General features: G+C 38.2%; 1 protein-coding gene across 1 annotated transcript; it reads right to left on the bottom strand.

The window, feature by feature from the left end:
* Positions 1-10,212: 10,212 nt before the first annotated feature.
* LOC117417695 (prolactin-releasing peptide receptor-like) lies at positions 10,213-12,077 on the bottom strand. The gene is made up of 2 exons (XM_034029887.3): positions 11,934-12,077; positions 10,213-11,546 (listed from the first exon to the last, which is right to left on the bottom strand). Exon 2 carries the CDS (start codon positions 11,422-11,424, stop codon positions 10,384-10,386), a length of 1,041 nt encoding a protein of 346 aa, XP_033885778.1. The 5' UTR covers positions 11,425-11,546; positions 11,934-12,077; the 3' UTR covers positions 10,213-10,383.
* Positions 12,078-17,678: the final 5,601 nt, after the last annotated feature.

The following is a 17,678-nucleotide window of genomic DNA, read 5'->3' as shown; positions in this document are numbered from 1 at the left end:
AAGCATGGTGGCAGCCAGTTAGATTCAGAATGATTTCAAACATTAACATACAGTACATCTCTGTCACAAAGGCGGCCGGAGTGGGTGGCGTCAGACCAGAGCCAAGAAATAAACAAACAGAGATTTGGGGTTTGGTGAAGCTGAGCGAATGCTTTCGCTCAGTATTTAATAACAGAACAGAAAATAAAAGGTTTGAACAGACAAAAACACTGGACACGGCACTATACGCCAAAATAAAAGGACAAACAAAACGAACTAGACAGTGCACAGACAGACGAACAAAACACGGTGAGTGAAAACACTATTTTTACTATTATTATTCTAACAATTACTACCTCCGTCTCCAATCCCGTTCTCCACTCACCGAACACCCAACCCTGAGTGAAAGAAACGTGCATCTATATATACTGTTGTGCTGGGATTCAATTACTAATTAATTATTCACTTGAATCCCAGCACGTGAATTAATTCTGTGCAACCCCGTGCTCACATATTACATTTAACCAGCACGTGAAGTGATTTGTGCCCTCCTCGTGCCTAAATACAAATCTACATTTTTAAATCACACGTGAAACACAGATCCGTTTATATCCCGTGTACCAATCTATACACCAACATTAACACACGCACGCAACATACAACACATAATACACATATGCACACAGGGGCGGGGCACATTGCCACAATCTCCCAGAATACAATTTCTTCAGTTACTAGGAAACTACACAAGAAAACCCAACCCAACAAGCATTATCCAATCTCTGGCTAGCCCTGTTGTCTTTGCAGCCAATCACAGTAAGAATAAGAAAAATTGTAAGCTGCACAGGTTGAAGCATAAACACCCCTGGAACCATTGTCAGAGGCAACCGCTAAAAAAAGGTGTCTATAATATCAAACAAACTGTTTTATAACTTATTAATGCATTTTCTTATTTTATGTATTTGTATGGCTTTATATTGAAGTTTTAACATGTTCACTGAGTTTAAGAATTTAATGTTAAAATATACTTTCATGTTTCTGTGCTTATCTTCATATATGTTCTGTTTCTGTGCTTATCTGTAAAGTCATATTCTCTGTGGTCAATAAAGTGAATAAGAATAGCTGTTGTCTCTGATTTTATTTTAATACTAAGTTTTTGTACAGTAGTTCAAAGTAACATTGCAGTTAAAATGGAAGGCCCTTTTTAATGCCTACCCCATTACCATTAAAGATTGTACAGTATGTATCAATATTACTCATGACGTCAAGGTAATGTTGCATTTTACCCCCTGAAAATACATTTTACTCTCTCAGTGTTAAAATTAGAGGGTAAGCAACTCCCAGACCCAAAACCTTATCTGGAGCGCTGGCTGTGCCCGTGCTTTACCTCCCTTTAAAGATTAAGTAGCGGGCTTCTGAAACATACAGCGTTATACGTCCCCACGTGTTGCTACAACTGTTTAAATAATGTACCCATCATTTTTATTTTAATTGTTAACATCCTGAAAACTTTTTACACTTATAACTTTAAAGTCTATTTCAAAGCTCTTTTGAAAATGGCTGCTCTAGTGCACTGGGGTTTGAGATCTGTCCTCTAAATCACTGCAGGAAGAGCAATTTAAAAAAAAAAAAAAAAACATAACAACAGTGCTCTGGCTTTTCTGTTCCATACCACACCATGGATCGTTATTGCTGTGTTACCTGTTTGACAATGTGGTCAATAATCCTTACACTATCAGTGCACTAGAGCAGACATTTAAACAGTTGAATTACTCAGATTATTACATACTGTTGATTTGATCTTGTTGATTATAGCTGATAAAATCATCTGCGTTGTTCAAACTTGTTAACTTATCGATGTGCGATACTGAGTTGTGCAATCCTGTTTTCCCTGATTGTTTTGTTCGGTGGGTTTTAGAATGACACAGATGGTACGTAATGATATGACTATCATTATAAATAAATAAATAAATAAATACATAAATAAATAAATAAATAACATTTCTGAAGAGATGTGTTGCCTCCTGGTTCTAAATTTCCTGTCAATATGATCCCAGATGAGTTCTATTAGGTTGAGATCAGCTTTTTGCATGGCATAGGTGCAGATGAAATGCATTGTGGGATATCCATGATCGTTCTGGTGAAATGAGCGATTGTATTGTTATCTTTCAATATCTTTCAGTCAGTTGTCTTATGAAATTGCCTTGTGGAAAAAAGAATTTGACAAATGTCAGGAGTCTGTAGTTGGATTTTACTCCGTTATACAGAGGGGTATTGCAGCATACTTTACATGGGCAGCATACTTTACCCAGATTGCTCCAGTAAAAAAAAAAAAACAGCTGTATAAATGGTATATGTAAAAAAAAAATAATGTGATATATGTATAATGTGATATATTGTAAGTCTATAAATTGTAACAATTGTAAGTCACCCTGGATTAGAAAAATATGTAACACAATTTTTGTTCCTGGGTAGCAAGTGTTATTTCCTAATTGCTTATGCCTCAAAAGTATAGAAAATGGCTATTATTCCCCACAAACTTTGCTTTTGTGACCAGGACAGTGATATTTTGAAATTTACCTATTTCCAATGAGAAAACGGGCGAATTTGTGTCTTTTCGTTCACATAAAGTCAGAAAAAAACAACATATGAATCCAAATTAACATGTATTTATACTAAAGTAATACAAAAATGACTACAAAAGATTTAGAAGTGAGTAGTTGTTCGAGATTTACGATTATACTGTAAATCACTTTCACGAATCAGCCCCTAAATGTAGTCTCTCATCATGTTCTTGTTATACTGTCCTTGGTAGCGGCGTTCAAAGTCCAGTATATCCAGGTGGAAGCGCTTGCCTTGCTCCTCCGAGTACGCTCCCATGTTCTCCTTGAATTTATCAAGATGAGCATCAAGGATATGGACTTTGAGGGACATCCTACAGCCCATTGTGCCGTAGTTCTTCACCAGAGTCTCAACCAGCTCCACATAGTTTTCGGCCTTGTGATTGCCCAGGAAGCCCCGAACCACTGCAACAAAGCTGTTCCAAGCCGCTTTCTCCTTACTAGTGAGCTTCTTGGGGAATTCATTGCACTCCAGGATCTTCTTTATCTGTGGTCCGACGAAGACACCAGCTTTGACCTTTGCCTCAGACAGCTTAGGGAAGAAGTCTTGAAGGTACTTGAAGGCTGCCGACTCCTTATCTAGAGCTCTGACAAATTGTTTCATAAGGCCGAATTTGATGTGCAGTGGTGGCATCAGCACCTTCCGGGGGTCCACCAGTGGCTCCCACTTGACGTTGTTCCTCCCCACAGAGAACTCGGTCCGCTGTGGCCAGTCCCGCCTGTGGTAGTGCGCCTTGGTGTCCCTGCTGTCCCAAAGGCAAAGATAGCAGGGAAACTTGGTAAAACCGCCTTGGAGACCCATCAGGAATGCCACCATTTTGAAGTCTCCTATGACCTCCCAGCCTTACTCATCATACTTCAAGGCGTCCAGCAAAGTCTTGATGCTGTTGTAATCCTCTTTGTGGTGCACCGAGTGAGCCAGGAGAAGAGACGGGTACTTGTTACCATTATGGAGCAGCACGGCTTTGAGGCTCCTGGATGAGCTGTCAATGAAGATGCGCCACTCATTCTGGTTACAGGCGATTCTGATTGCCTCGAACAGACTGGTCACATTGTGGCAGAAGCAGAGCCCATCTTGACGGGTGAAGAAGCTGGAAAAAGGTTGGTGATGCTTCCTTTGATCTGCGACTTGCACACTTTCATCCAGGATATACTGGACTTTGAATGTCGCTACCAAGGACAGTATAACGAGAACATGATGGGAGACTACATTTGGGGGCTGATTCGTGAAAGTGATTTACAGTATAATCGTAAATCTCAAAAAACTACTCACTTCTAAATCTTTTGTAGTCATTTTTGTATTACTTTAGTATAAATACATGTTAATTTGGATTCATATTCATGTATTCTATGATTCTCTTATTCAGCATTCTGATGTGTTTTAGAAGACACCAAAAATACTCATAGTCATAGGGGGTTACTTTTATCGACCGAAATGGTACAATCTAAATTTCTAAACCTGATTTTTTTAGACCTCACTTTACTGTATTTTAAATGTACAGCTATGGCCAAAAGTTTTGCTTCCCCCTATAGAACTAATTTTGCTTCATAAAGTCGAATGAAACCTGCTGCATAATGTTACGTTAACATATTGAATTACATACCACTTTGAAGTTTACCATATACTTAATGAAAAACTGACAAACATTTTAAAATGTGACATTTCGAAATCTAACATAAAAATACTGTACTACTATTATGGCTTCCAGTAGACTTTTGCGATATCATTTTGTAGTTTCTTTGATTACATGATGGTAAATAAAAGATCTAAATGATGTTCTTATTGTTTTTTTTCTTCCTTTTTTATATCTCAATCCTAAAATTCTAGGTGATGCAAAACTTTTGGTCAGAGCTGTACTGCATGTAGTAATGTTAATATAAATCTCACCTGGGGTACATTTTTATGAACGTTTAAATGCTATGCAGTGTCCGCATTTAAAAGTTACCATATCTACATACACACATACACATATATTGATGTATACTCACAGCCCTGGTTAGTATTTTTTAAGCAAAGAAACCCTAAAAAACCAAATAACGTTTTAACATCGCAAAGACAAACAATGGTTGTATTAAAGTGGTCAGTGGAGATAGAACTATATACATAGTCAACACATTTTCAGACCATATGTTTTTAGAATAGTTTGGTTCTTAAAGGTTCATTAAAAAAATAAAATAAAAATAAAATAGGAACCTCTTCTTTTTTATTTTTTTTTATAAGTAACTTAAATATTTTCACTTCTGGAAAAGGGTGTTACCAGGGAGAAAATAGCACACGATTTTGGAATTGGAAAGAGCACTGTGACTGATATTAAAAGGTCTGCCTTAGAGATTAAAGAGTGACAAATAGTGCAGTGCTGTTCCGGGTTCAGTGCTGGCTCTTAGCAACAGCTCTGGAACGTGTTAGCCGTCTATAAACACACAAGTAACAATTATAGACAAGACAAACAAAACAAATACTCACAATACTTTTACTACACAGTGCGCAGGGTCCTTCCCGGTCTATTTCCAAACCAAAAGCGAAGGAAAATATTTACAGTTCTCCAGCCCCTTTTATGCGATTATGCATGACCCCTTGGTAAATGATTTCAGCTGACTCTATTGCCTGCAGCTGCTACCTTGTTTACCTTCCAGGTCAATACATTCCCGCACCAGGGTCTCACCTTCTTCCAGGCTGACTGACTTCCCGACCCAGGGAATGAACTGTCAGGCCAACCTGTCCAAAGCCTTTCCCTTTCGCTACTTAGTACCCTCACAGGTCGAGAGGGAGATTTACAACCAGAACTCATTATATTTCCGTCACACTGGGTTATTATGAAGAATTGGAATGAAGATGAACACTCACAAAGGCATTAGCTGGGTTATTGTGAAGAATCGGAATGAAGATGAATGCTAACAAAGGCATTAGCTGGGTTATTGTGAAGAATCGGAATGAAGATGAATGCTAACGAAGGCATTAGCTGGGTTATTGTGAAGAATCCGAATGAAGATGAACACTCACAAATGCATTAGCTGGGTTATTGTGAAGAATCGGAATGAAGATGAACACTCACAAATGCATTAGCTGGGTTATTGTGAAGAATCGGAATGAAGATGAATGCTAATGAAGGCATTAGCTGGGTTATTGTGAAGAATCGGAATGAAGATGAACACTCACAAATGCATTAGCTGGGTTATTGTGAAGAATCGGAATGAAGATGAATGCTAACGAAGGCATTAGCTGGGTTATTGTGAAGAATCGGAATGAAGATGAATGCTAACGAAGGCATTAGCTGGGTTATTGTGAAGAATCAGAATGAAGATGAACACTTACAAAGGCATTAGCTGGGTTATTGTGAAGAATCGGAATGAAGATGAATGCTAACGAAGGCATTAGCTGGGTTATTGTGAAGAATCCGAATGAAGATGAACACTCACTAAGGCATTAGCTGGGTTTTTATTGTGTGTATTTGATTTCATTCATACAGTTTTATGTCAATGTCTGAATAATGTCAAGGACATTTTTTTAGAGAATGGTCTTTTATAGAAAGGCACAGGATGTACAGTGATCAGTGGGTGCTATGTAACAGGGATTGACTAAACAATTCGGATAAAAGAACAATTTTACTTGGCTTTGTTGACACTCATCCCCTACAGTCATTAAAAAAGTCCAAGGCTTTTTAATATATATATATATATATATATATATATATATATATATATATATATATATATATATTCTTGCCTACAGAGCTTATATAACTGATTTAATAAGACTGGACTAAGAAAGTTGCAATCAGCCAGGTGAAGCTGCATCTCTGCAGGTCTCTACTTCCCCATATGAATGAGACGATATTCCCTGTTCTGTTCAATTGGTTGATTACAATCAGATCGGACAGCCAGCACTGTGCTTTATAAATTACTAAACCAACAAATATTTGAAATGTGTGAAAAGTACATGTGTCTTCTTTCAATACACAAACTTGTGCTGGTTCCGGTGCGCGTGTTTTTACTTAGTCAACTTGATATACTCGCACGTGGAACTGACCACAGTGCTGAACTGAATCAGTTCTCGACAATACACATGTGGACAGCGTTCCAGATCAGGTTTAGGGTCTGGGAGTAACTTAGCCTCTAATTTTAACAGTGAGAGAGTAAAATGTATTTTCAGAGGGTAAAATGCAACAATACCTTGAAGTCATGAGTAAAATCGATAAATACTGTACAATCTTTAATGGTAATGGGTTAAAACTAAAGGGCAGTGCGGCTCAATACCTGCACAGAGACGGGGCTCACAAAAAAAAAAAAAAAAAAAAAAAAAACAATACACCTCATCTGCAGCACTCCTCTAAAACCCCAATGCCTTTTAAAATACTAGTTAAAAACAAATACAGGATAGAATGGAGACCGACCCCACTCCCGAATCAAACGCCAATTCCTTCCCAGTTAACACACAGCTTTGTCACAACATTGCAGTAAGGTTGTGGGTTGTAGCAACGAATCTGGTAACTTCATTTTTATGCTGTGACAAGGTTGCAGTGCAACTTTTCCCCCAAAGAAACCCGCTACGTTGTCACAACGTTGTGGCAACGTATTATGTTAGCTGGGTTTACTCCTGCTAGCTGAGCGTTCAGCCTCCACTCCAAACAAACCCGGGTTCATATCACAATGGACAAATCAATCTCTCAAATGGATGAAATCAAGAACATTTATACCAGGTGCTCAGCTTCTCCAAATCAATCAATTTACTCTTATGGGAGCTGGAACAGGGGAGCATTAACGTGTTAGTGTAATCAGTGCAAATCTACAGAAAGTAATGTGCCAAAATGAACGTGCTTTATACAAGGTGATAAAATCAAAACGACAACAGTAAATAAAAAGTCAATATACTTCAATTAATCAAAAGTTCCTATTCTAATGTAACGTGAGCACCCCTGTTACATTAGTATGAAAATAAAATCAGAGACAACAGCTATTCTTATTCACTTTATTGACCACAGAGAATATGACTTTACAGATAAGCACAGAAACAGAACATATATGCAGATAAGTACAGAAACAAAACTTATTTATTTCAACATTACATTAATAAACTCCGTGAACATGTTAAAACTTCAATACAAAGCCATAAATATAAATAAAATAAGAAAATGCATTAATAAGTTACAAAACAGTTCGTTTAATATTAAAAGGCACCTTTTTTAGCGGTTGCCTCCGATGATGGTTGCAGCTGGATGTGTAGCTGGACCGGGGTATTTATGCTTCAACCTGCGGTGTAGGCTAGAATTTTTTTATTCTTACTGCGATTGGCTACAAAGACAACAGGGCTAGCCAAAGATTGGATAATGTTAGTTGGGTTGGTTTTTCTTGGGTCCAGTTTCCTAGTAACTTAAGACATTGTATTCTAGGCGATGTAATTGTTAGTAGAAGTTTTAGGGGAGGCGAGGTTGGGGCAGACAGACAAGCTGTGCAGCAAAATCGCTATGCGTATTTTTGTAACAGGCAGCACACACCTGCCTTTAAATTCCAAAATATCACAAGATGTAGAGCGACTACGCTAGTTCAGTGCGATAAGGCACCGAACATAAGATGCCTTTAGGTTATTTTATTCAGAAAACAGCAGGAACAAGGTCGCCAAGAAAATCACCCAAATACATTGTAAAAGTAAATCGTTTATTGTAAACTTCCAATAGCAACATTGTTTAAAACGGTACTGATATAGTAAGATAATAGTTCCATTCACCTATTAACAGGCAGCAAGATTTCAAGCAGTTAAACAAGGTTCACATTAATGAGGTCATGTATTAAAGTGCAAATGCAACAACGCTGCTACCCAGCAAATAAAGTGGAGACACACATTCAAAAGACATGGTAAAACTGTCATAGTAAAAACAATACCACGGTATAAAAATACAAATACCCACACCACACACACTGTCCGTTCATTGGAGGGAACACACAGAGAAAACGAGAGTGAAACTAGCATCAGAATATAATCCATTCTGTACAGTTCTTAAACTCCAATCGACTACCAAACGAGCTAAACACACTCGAGCCGTTCGCGCTCGTTATCCAACACCGGCATACAATCAGCCCAATACCTATTGTCGGGATGCTCCATTTACTGGTCAGTTTCAGTCTCTCATTCACGCATCGGCCCACGCTCCAAACACTGCGTTCCCACTCCCGCACAAACATACAAACCCCAGGATAGCCATCCCGTCTGAAACAACATGTGCTGTTTATATTCAGGTGCGTAAATTGATCAATAATTCAATTAGTGGAGAAGCCAGTACAACTTGATACAAATCAATTAAGTGTCAAGACAACATAATACGTGCAGTCATCAAATAAATAAAATAAATCATAAAAAAACATCATGCAAGTGTAAAATAAATGGGAACACGTCATTCTTGACCCTGTTACATTTTTACGCATTCAATTTAAATGTAGTGCGTATTTCTGCTGCTGTGCGTAAAAACTGCAGGTCCGCAGTTTAACCGCTGCCTGTGGGAATACCTACAGTATGTTTTGTCCTTTAAATCGCTTTTTGTACGGGTGACTTTTGTTAATAGGTTATTTTTTTGTGTTTGAGGAGCTGAAGTGAAATAGCAAACTATATTCAAATGATTAAAGCCTTTAATTAAGGCAGTCCCTTTTTTAAGGAGTCTACGAGGAGACAGCTTCATACAATCAAGCCCTTACTTTTTAAATCTCATTTTTTGAATGGACCTGGCTGCACGTAAAGCCAATATAAATTCAACCAATTATACGCTATATGTCTTGGAGCAAGACATGAAACCTACCAAATCTAAAACACTTCGGTCTTATTTTAGTATATTTGTCTTATTGTCCCGTATAGGTCTTACAAGTTCCATTATAATTATATGTATGGACTCAAGTAGTATTTTCTTTCGAATTCCAAGGAATGTATTATTTAATCAGTGCATTGCTTATCCTTTGTCACCTATTGTTACCAGAAACTCAAACATATACACTTCATTTTTTTATGTTTGAAGGTTTGTCCACTCAACCTAATAAGGGAATTCACTAATAGCTGTAAGTGCGTGCTTGTCTATAAATACAAATTATTGTAAACACTGAAAACATAAGTAGGAGGTTGTCGACAAATATGTACAGAATGCTGCCTCGTTTCTGTTATCATAAATACAATTCTCGAGGCATTACTCAACTGTTTTTAAAAATATCAACGCGTCTTGAAATCGAGCATAGTTAAATCGTGTTTTTCATAACACCAACCTACAAAAACATCCGGCAGATAGAATATGAAATGGTTTACCTCTCTGTGTGATTCAGTTACAATGTATTGTTTCCTGTTTTCAGGAAATTCGGTGTTAAAAAAATCTATAATAGTATGTATTATTATATGATCAAACGTTTTATTTGTCTATATTTAGAGACTTCGTTTGCCTTTTATTTTCTGCAATGAACATGGCATAGTTATTATGATTGGTATGATGATGATATGTACTGGGTGGTATATGAGCTGATTTACTAGGCTGATCCGTTTCACCTCTGTCAGAGCAATTCTATACTGTCTTCATATGCTCCCTATATTGGCTATATATATATATATATATATATATATATATATATATGATTTTAGGGGGTCGTGAAATCACCACATCACAAGCAAAGTTGTACTAAGATGGATAGATTTATATTATGTATTAGATCATATTTCAATAGCGGGGCAGACAAATAGTACTTTTGTGGAAAAGTTTTGTGGGAAAAACCCAAATGAAAAACATACAAGTACCACAAACACTATGTTCATACAGTTTTAAAGAACCACACTGGCCATCACACAATTGGTTGTTGGCGCTATCCTTTTCTTTCTCCAGGCAAACATCTTTTTCAGCTCTCCTCTGAAATTGTCATGCAGCCAAGCGTATAGAATCGCATTGGTGCACGCGGACATCATAGCGAACCAGTGGCACAGCAGCTGAATCAGATTGAAGTACTGCTTGTCGATTAAGTTAATATCCATGTCTTTCATCATATTGAAGATATGCAGCGGCAGCCAACAGGTACCAAAAGCAGCCACCACCAAAACCAGCAGACGGAAGGTTTTCCTCCGCCTCGCCCGGTCCCACTCCGCCTGACTCTGGGTGATGTTGCCGGGCACGACGCGGTTTTTCAGTTTCACAGAGATCCTCAAGTAAGACAAGGAAATAACTATCAAAGGCAGCACGTAGGTCACAATCAGCGTGCTGTAGGCATAAGCCAGTCGCTCCTTCTCCACCCCTACCCAAAACTCTTCGCAGATAGAGAAGTCGAGTTGAGGGAAATCGACGTGGTACGTATGGGCTAAGGCGGGCGCTGCTAGGACACAAGAAAGTAACCAAATAGCAGCGAGAATGTAAGCGCAGGTAGGGATAGTGAGGCGCCGCTTGAGCGGATACGCCGTTGCATAGTACCTGTCTACAGCGATGACAGTCAGTGTGAACACAGAGACAAAAACGGTAACTGGTTGCATCAGAAAAACGAAATAACACATAAATATGCCATACACCCAACCCCGTGGTTCAAACGCATAGGCTAACGTCAGTGGCACACAGGTAGCGCACATTAACATGTCCGAGAACGCCAAGTTGCCTATTAAAAAATTGGTAACGTTATGCATTTTCTTGGTTTTGCATATGACATGGATAAGCAGGTAGTTTCCAACAATGCCGCTGAAAACGACGAAGGAGTAGCAGGGAATGATGAGGGGTTTGAAGGATTGTAGGAGCTGCAGTCCGGTGAATTGGTTCCACGTTGTGTTGCTGTTTATTCCCTTCAGAATACTTTGAGAAGCGGCTGTGAAGTTGTCAGGATTCATTTTCAGAACGGGTTGTGTAGTCTGCCTGCCTTTCTGGATGTCAAAGCGCTTTCAAAGCAGACGCGTTACCAGTTATTTATCCGAGCGTTTCTTGTGTCACAGTGTTCGGTATTTGCCCAAACCTGCGAAATGTACAGACATTATCTTTTAACATTATATTTCACGTTTAAATAATGAATACATCAATCAATCAATAAATACACAAATAAACATATGCAGAAAATAATTTAGCTCAGCGAAGCCAACTGCACAACGCACACGGTTAACGACAGCTGTTTTTAATTGCTATATGTACAGTCTAATCACCTAAACTAAGCGCTCGCCTACTATTCACTAAATTCATCTATCCTCAGAACATATTTTCTTTATTTATACTGAAGTGAATGTCTATGAAAAGATAAGCAGCGCCCTGTCTGAAGCAGTCACCGCTGAACTCAACAATACATCAATAAAACATAAACTAAGCTATTTAACTTCAATTCAAAATAAAAACGGCGTTTTTGTATTACCAAATGTTCTAATGGAGATATCCATTGAGTTAGAGTTTAAACAGGAATGTGCCTCTGAAATCTACATCAAACAAGAAGTCGATCTTCTCATGAAATGAAGACTTGATCCCAGCCGTGCTGCATATGTAGGCACTTTGTGCGGTGTTGAGCTCAAACTCGAAGGCGTGGTTTCTGATTGGCTGTTTGGTAAGTACGTTTCTTGACAGGAGCTTCCAATTTCAGTGTGTTTTATTAACAGTGCGAAAACCTATTACCGCTTGTGAATTAGACCCCAGTGCAGCAACAGTGAGTGTGGTGCTATAATTATCTGCTATAAGTCATTGTATTTTATCTTGCTCTTAATTGTATTAATACTTGTACTGTGATTCTTGAAATGTATTTTTGTTTACGACTGTAAGTCACCCTGGATAAGGGCGTCTGCTAAGAAATAAATAAATAAAGAAATAAATAAAGAAATCAATAAAGAAATAAATAATAATAATAATAATAATAATAATAATAATAATAATAATAATAATAAGGGTACATTAGCACAGTCGGCATACATTAATGGGTTTGCATGAGTAGGTTAATTAAATGAAACAACTATGGGAAACGTGATATGAAATACGGCTTATTTGCATTTACATGATATTTTCTTTCTTTCTTTCTTTCTTTCTTTCTTTCTTTCTTTCTTTCTTTCTTTCTTTCTAGAGAATTCTCAAATGTTTAATGAATGTACAAACTAATAATAAATACTCACTAATTGTGTGCCGTGTTTAAATCTTTAGCACATATTGCCACATTGGACCTGTTTATAATTTATGTTTTCAAGCCATTTGAAAACTAGTTTTTTTAAACAATGTAGAGGTGATAGGCAACCCTGATTCTGTTCTTTGTTGTAATTCTGCAATGTGTCCTGGAGAGGGAGCCATTACCACATAAAGACCTGTCCTTTCTGGGTAAAACGGTGTGATTATCAAGATATGAAAATATTCGCCCATTGGCGTCATATCCAGAATAAACCCCACGTATTCCTATCTAGATTCCCTTGGTTTCACATTGAGCGCCTTACACTGCAAATGGTTAAAAAAAAAACAACAAAAAAAAAAAAACATTTAAAAATACATCTTAGTAATACATCTTACTGTCATGTTTATTTTGGTACCACTTTTATGTTTTTTGTTCGTCCAAATTATATGATGAAACAATTAAATTAAACACTGGACTGTGTTAAAAAATCTTTTGCATGAGATGTGTTTTTTTTTTTTTTTTTTGAAATTTGGGTTTTTAGTGTGCTAAATCTAGAACTGTTTGTTTATATACAGTAGTAATTGCACTGTACAGGTGGTGGACAAAAAAATAGAAACACCTGGATAAATGAGGGACACCAAGTATACTGAAAGCAAGGGCTTCCACATAGGTGTGGCTCATGCGTTAATTAAGAAAATAACATCCCAGCATGTTTAGGGTCATGTATTAAAATGCTGGACAGGCCTGGTTGCCTCTAATTATGGCTAGCATGGCTGCAAGAGGAGACCTCAGTGACTTTGAAAGAGGGGTGATTGTTGGGGTGTGTTTGACAGGAGCTTTAGTGACCAGGACAGCTCAACTTGCTGATGTTTCACAAGCAACGGTATCTAAGCTGATGTCGGCATGGAACTCAGAGGGAAAGACATCATCAGCAAAGGGCAACAGTAGGTGGAAGTGCATACTCCAGGATCGTGATATCCATGCATTAATTCATAGTGCAAGGCAAAACAGGTGAGCAACTGCAGATCAATTGACTGCAAACTTCAACCTGGGGCGCGAGCAGCCAGTTTCATCAAAAACGATCCGCCAAGAACTCCACAGAGCGGGATACCATAGTGGCCCAACGCCCTATTAAGTGACTTTACATTGGTGTTTCCATTTTGTTGTCCACTACCTGTATATAAAGAAGGGTTGCTATAGAACGGGGATAGACAAAAGACTCCTTATTGCAAATCAACAGAGAAACAAAATGAGAACAAATAAGGAGCATAAGAATTGATGAGAAATCTATTTTGGATACTGAACATATATATATATATATATATATATATATATATATATATATATATATATATATATACACAGTGCCTATAGTAAGTATTCGCCTCCCTTGGATGTTTTCACAGTTTGTTGTGTTACAACCTGAAATCTTGATGCATTTAAATTAGATTTTTTTTTTGATTTACACAACCTACTCAACACTTTCAATGTGTGGAAAAATGGGGGGGGGGGGGGGGGGGGTGAAAAAATCAATTAAAATAAAAACCTGAAAAGTCTTCATTAGATAAGTATTCACCCCCTTTGCTATGACACTCCTAAATAAGCTCAGGTGTAACCAATTGCCTTCGGAATTCACACAATAAGTTAAATGGAGTCTGTCTGTGTGCAATAAAAGTGGTTTACATGATTTCAGATTAATACACCTGTCTCTGTAAGGTCCCACAGTCGGGTAGTGCATTAAAAGCAAAGATACTACCATGAAGACCAAGGAGCTTTCAAAACAACTCCGGGATAAAGTTGTGGAAAGGCACAGATCAGGGGAGGGTATAAAAAGATTTCAAAGGCGTTGAATAGCCCTTGGAGCACAGTCAAGTCGATCATTAAAAAGTGGAAGGTGTACGGCACCACCCAGAATCTGCTTAGAACAGGCCGTCCTCTCAAACTGAGCAGCCAGGTAAGCAGGGCATTGGTCAGAGAAGCCAGCAAGAGGCCAATGACAACTCTGAAAGACCTACAGCGTTCCATGGCTGAGATGGAAGAAACTGTCCATGTGTCAACAATAGCTCAGGTACTCAACAAATCTGGTCTGTATGGAAGAGTGGCAAGAAAGAAGCCATTTCTGAAAAAAGCCCATGTAAAATCCTAATTGGAACTTGCAAAAAGGCATGTGGGAGACTCTGGAAAGATGTGGCAAAAAATTCTGTGGTCCGATGAAACAAAGATTGAACTCTTTGACCTAAATGCAAAGCGTTATGTCTGGCGCAAACCCAACACAGCACATCACCCAGGTAACACCATCCCTACTGTGAAGCATGGTGGTGGCAGCATCATGCTATGGGGATGCTTTTTATTGGCAGGGACTGGGAAGCTTGTCAGGGTTGAGGCCAAAATGGATGGAGCTAAATACAGGCAAATCCTTGAGGAAAACCTGCTTCAGTCTGCAAAAGACCTAAGACTGGGACAGAGATTCACCTTTCAGCAGGACAATGACCCCAAGCACACAGCCAAAGTAACACTGGAGTGACTTAAAAACAAGAAAGTGAATGTCCTAGAGTGGCCCAGTCAAAGCCCGGACTTGAATCCGATTGAGAATCTGTGGCAAGACTTGAAGATTGCTGTCCACCAACGATCCCCATCCAACAACAATGGGCGAATATTGCACGATCTAGATGTGCAAACCTGGTAGAGACTTACCCCAAAAGACTCACAGCTGTAATTGCTGCCAAAGGTGGTTTTACCAAGTATTGACTCAGGGGGGTGAATACTTATCTAACCAAGACATTTCAGTTTTTATATTTTTCATTAACTGTTGTTTCACAATAAAAATTCTCTTGCCTCTTCAAAGTGTTGAGTAGGTTGTGTAAATCAAAGGAAAAAAAATCCCATTTAAATGCATCAAGATTTTAGGTTTCAGGTTGTGACACAACAAACTGTGAAAACGTCCAAGGGGGGTGAATACTTACTATATATATATATATATATATATTGTGAGATGGCAGGGAGGGGGTTAAAACCTCTCTGCAGAAAAAACATGTGCGGAATGCACATTTGTTTTGTTAATTGTTTTGTTTAATTGTTTAATTGTTTTTGTTTAATTGTTTTATTGATTAATCATTACCTGCACCTGGCTACTATTGAAAATTGGAGCCATGTGCAGGGTTTAAAAGGAGAGCAGTCAGTCTGCTCTGGGCAGCTGCTGAAGAGGGTAGAAGCCTGGCTGTGCTGGTACAGCTGTAATTAAAAGAAAAGGTAGTGTGAAGCCTTTTTTGTGTGTGCTGTTTTGTTTGTTTTGTTTGTACAGGTAAACAGCTTAGCTTTTAGTTTAGTTTAGGTTCCTGTTCTGTTTAGTTATTGCTCAAAGAGAGCTAGGTGTTTGTTTTGTTCATTTTTGTTTTTGTGTTTCATTAAAAATAGCGCAACCGCGCTTCAAAAATCCATTTCTGTGTGTTGGGTCGGTGTTTTTAAAGGGGCAACGAACCGCGGTGAGTGCGATTCTTCTACAATATATATATTCGATTTCCAAAATAGATTTCTCATCAATTCTTATGCTCCTTATTTGTAATAGATGAGCTTCAGTGAGTTACAGGAAAATTTCATCAATGGTTTCTGAGACCGGAGGTCGAGTAATTTATAAACTGTCACAGAAACCCGAGATCTGTGAGGGACAGAAAACTGGCTCTCTGAGGGACCCAAGTCCTGGAAAGCAGTACCGTTATGCTGACTGTTGCATTGTTCAAGCCAACCGGTGGGGTGGTGGAAGTGTGATGATGTGGGGAGGAATCTCCTTTTACACAAGAACGCCTTTGGTGCAGATTGAGGGCAACCTTACTGATCAGCGATACATTGACGAAGTCCTTGAGGCAACAGTTTTTCCGTTCCTGCAAGCCAATCTGGAAGTGTCGATTTTCCAGCAGGACAATGAAAGACCACACAGTGCTAGGATTACAGTTCCAAGACTTCAAGAAAACAATGTCAAGGTCTTGCCATGGCCAGCTTTTTCTCCTGACTTGAGTCCAATAGAACATAATCGCCCAAATTGCCAGTGCCATCCACAGAAGACAACCGCGACCAGCCAGCCTTTGCCAGCTGGCTGCAACTGCACCGGAAGAGTGGCGGAAATATCCCATGGCAGTCTATCCAGAGGCTCATCAGGACTATGCATCAGCGCTGCCAGGATTGTGTTAATGCTCGGTGAGGTCATACGCGATACTAACTTTGTAATGTTTTCATTTTGACAGTGTGTCACATTTCATACTGAAAACTATTTGGAAATCATATATATATATATATATATATATATAATTTATTTTCTGTGATTTTGTATGATATCTATGTTTCAAAAAGAAATGTATTTCAGACTTACTATATTCCATAGTGAATTTTAAACTGGGTCTTGTCCCATTCATATAGTCTTTAAATAAATGTAAATCCACTTCCGAATCTGTCCAAACAACTAGTATATTGTCAACATATCTTTTCCACTAAACTACATATTGTAACAATGAGGTAATAACGGTATTGTCAATATATTGCTCTTCCCAATGACCCATAAATATATTTGCAAAAGTAGATCCCATAGCTGCAATTTTTTAATAATACTTATCATTAAAAATAAAATAATTCGATGCGAGTATATATTTAGTTAACCGTAATGGTAAATTAGTGGGTTGATTATTTGTTTTCAAAGAAAAATAATGTTACATTGCTTCAAGTCCGTCACTGTGTGGTATGTTAGTAAAAATGCTACTAATGCTAATGCCTCAGTTGGAACCGTATCTTTGGCAATCAAATTAATCACATCCCTAGTATCCGACAAGTAAGATGGCAATTCTGTAACTATTTGTTTAATATGAAAGTCAATAAATTGGCTCAAAGGTTCGGACACCGATTGATTACTAGACATGATTGGTCTGCCTAATGGATATCTGTACATGGTTTATGTATTAAAAATAGGTAGTAAAGGAAAATCAATTCTGAGGAACTCAAATTGGCTATGAGTGATTGATTTGCTTG

Source organism: Acipenser ruthenus, chromosome 13 (assembly GCF_902713425.1).
Source record: "Acipenser ruthenus chromosome 13, fAciRut3.2 maternal haplotype, whole genome shotgun sequence".
Taxonomy (NCBI): domain Eukaryota; kingdom Metazoa; phylum Chordata; class Actinopteri; order Acipenseriformes; family Acipenseridae; genus Acipenser; species Acipenser ruthenus.
The sequence above is the reverse complement of the archived record's forward strand: the minus strand, read 5'-3'. Positions and strand labels throughout refer to the sequence as shown.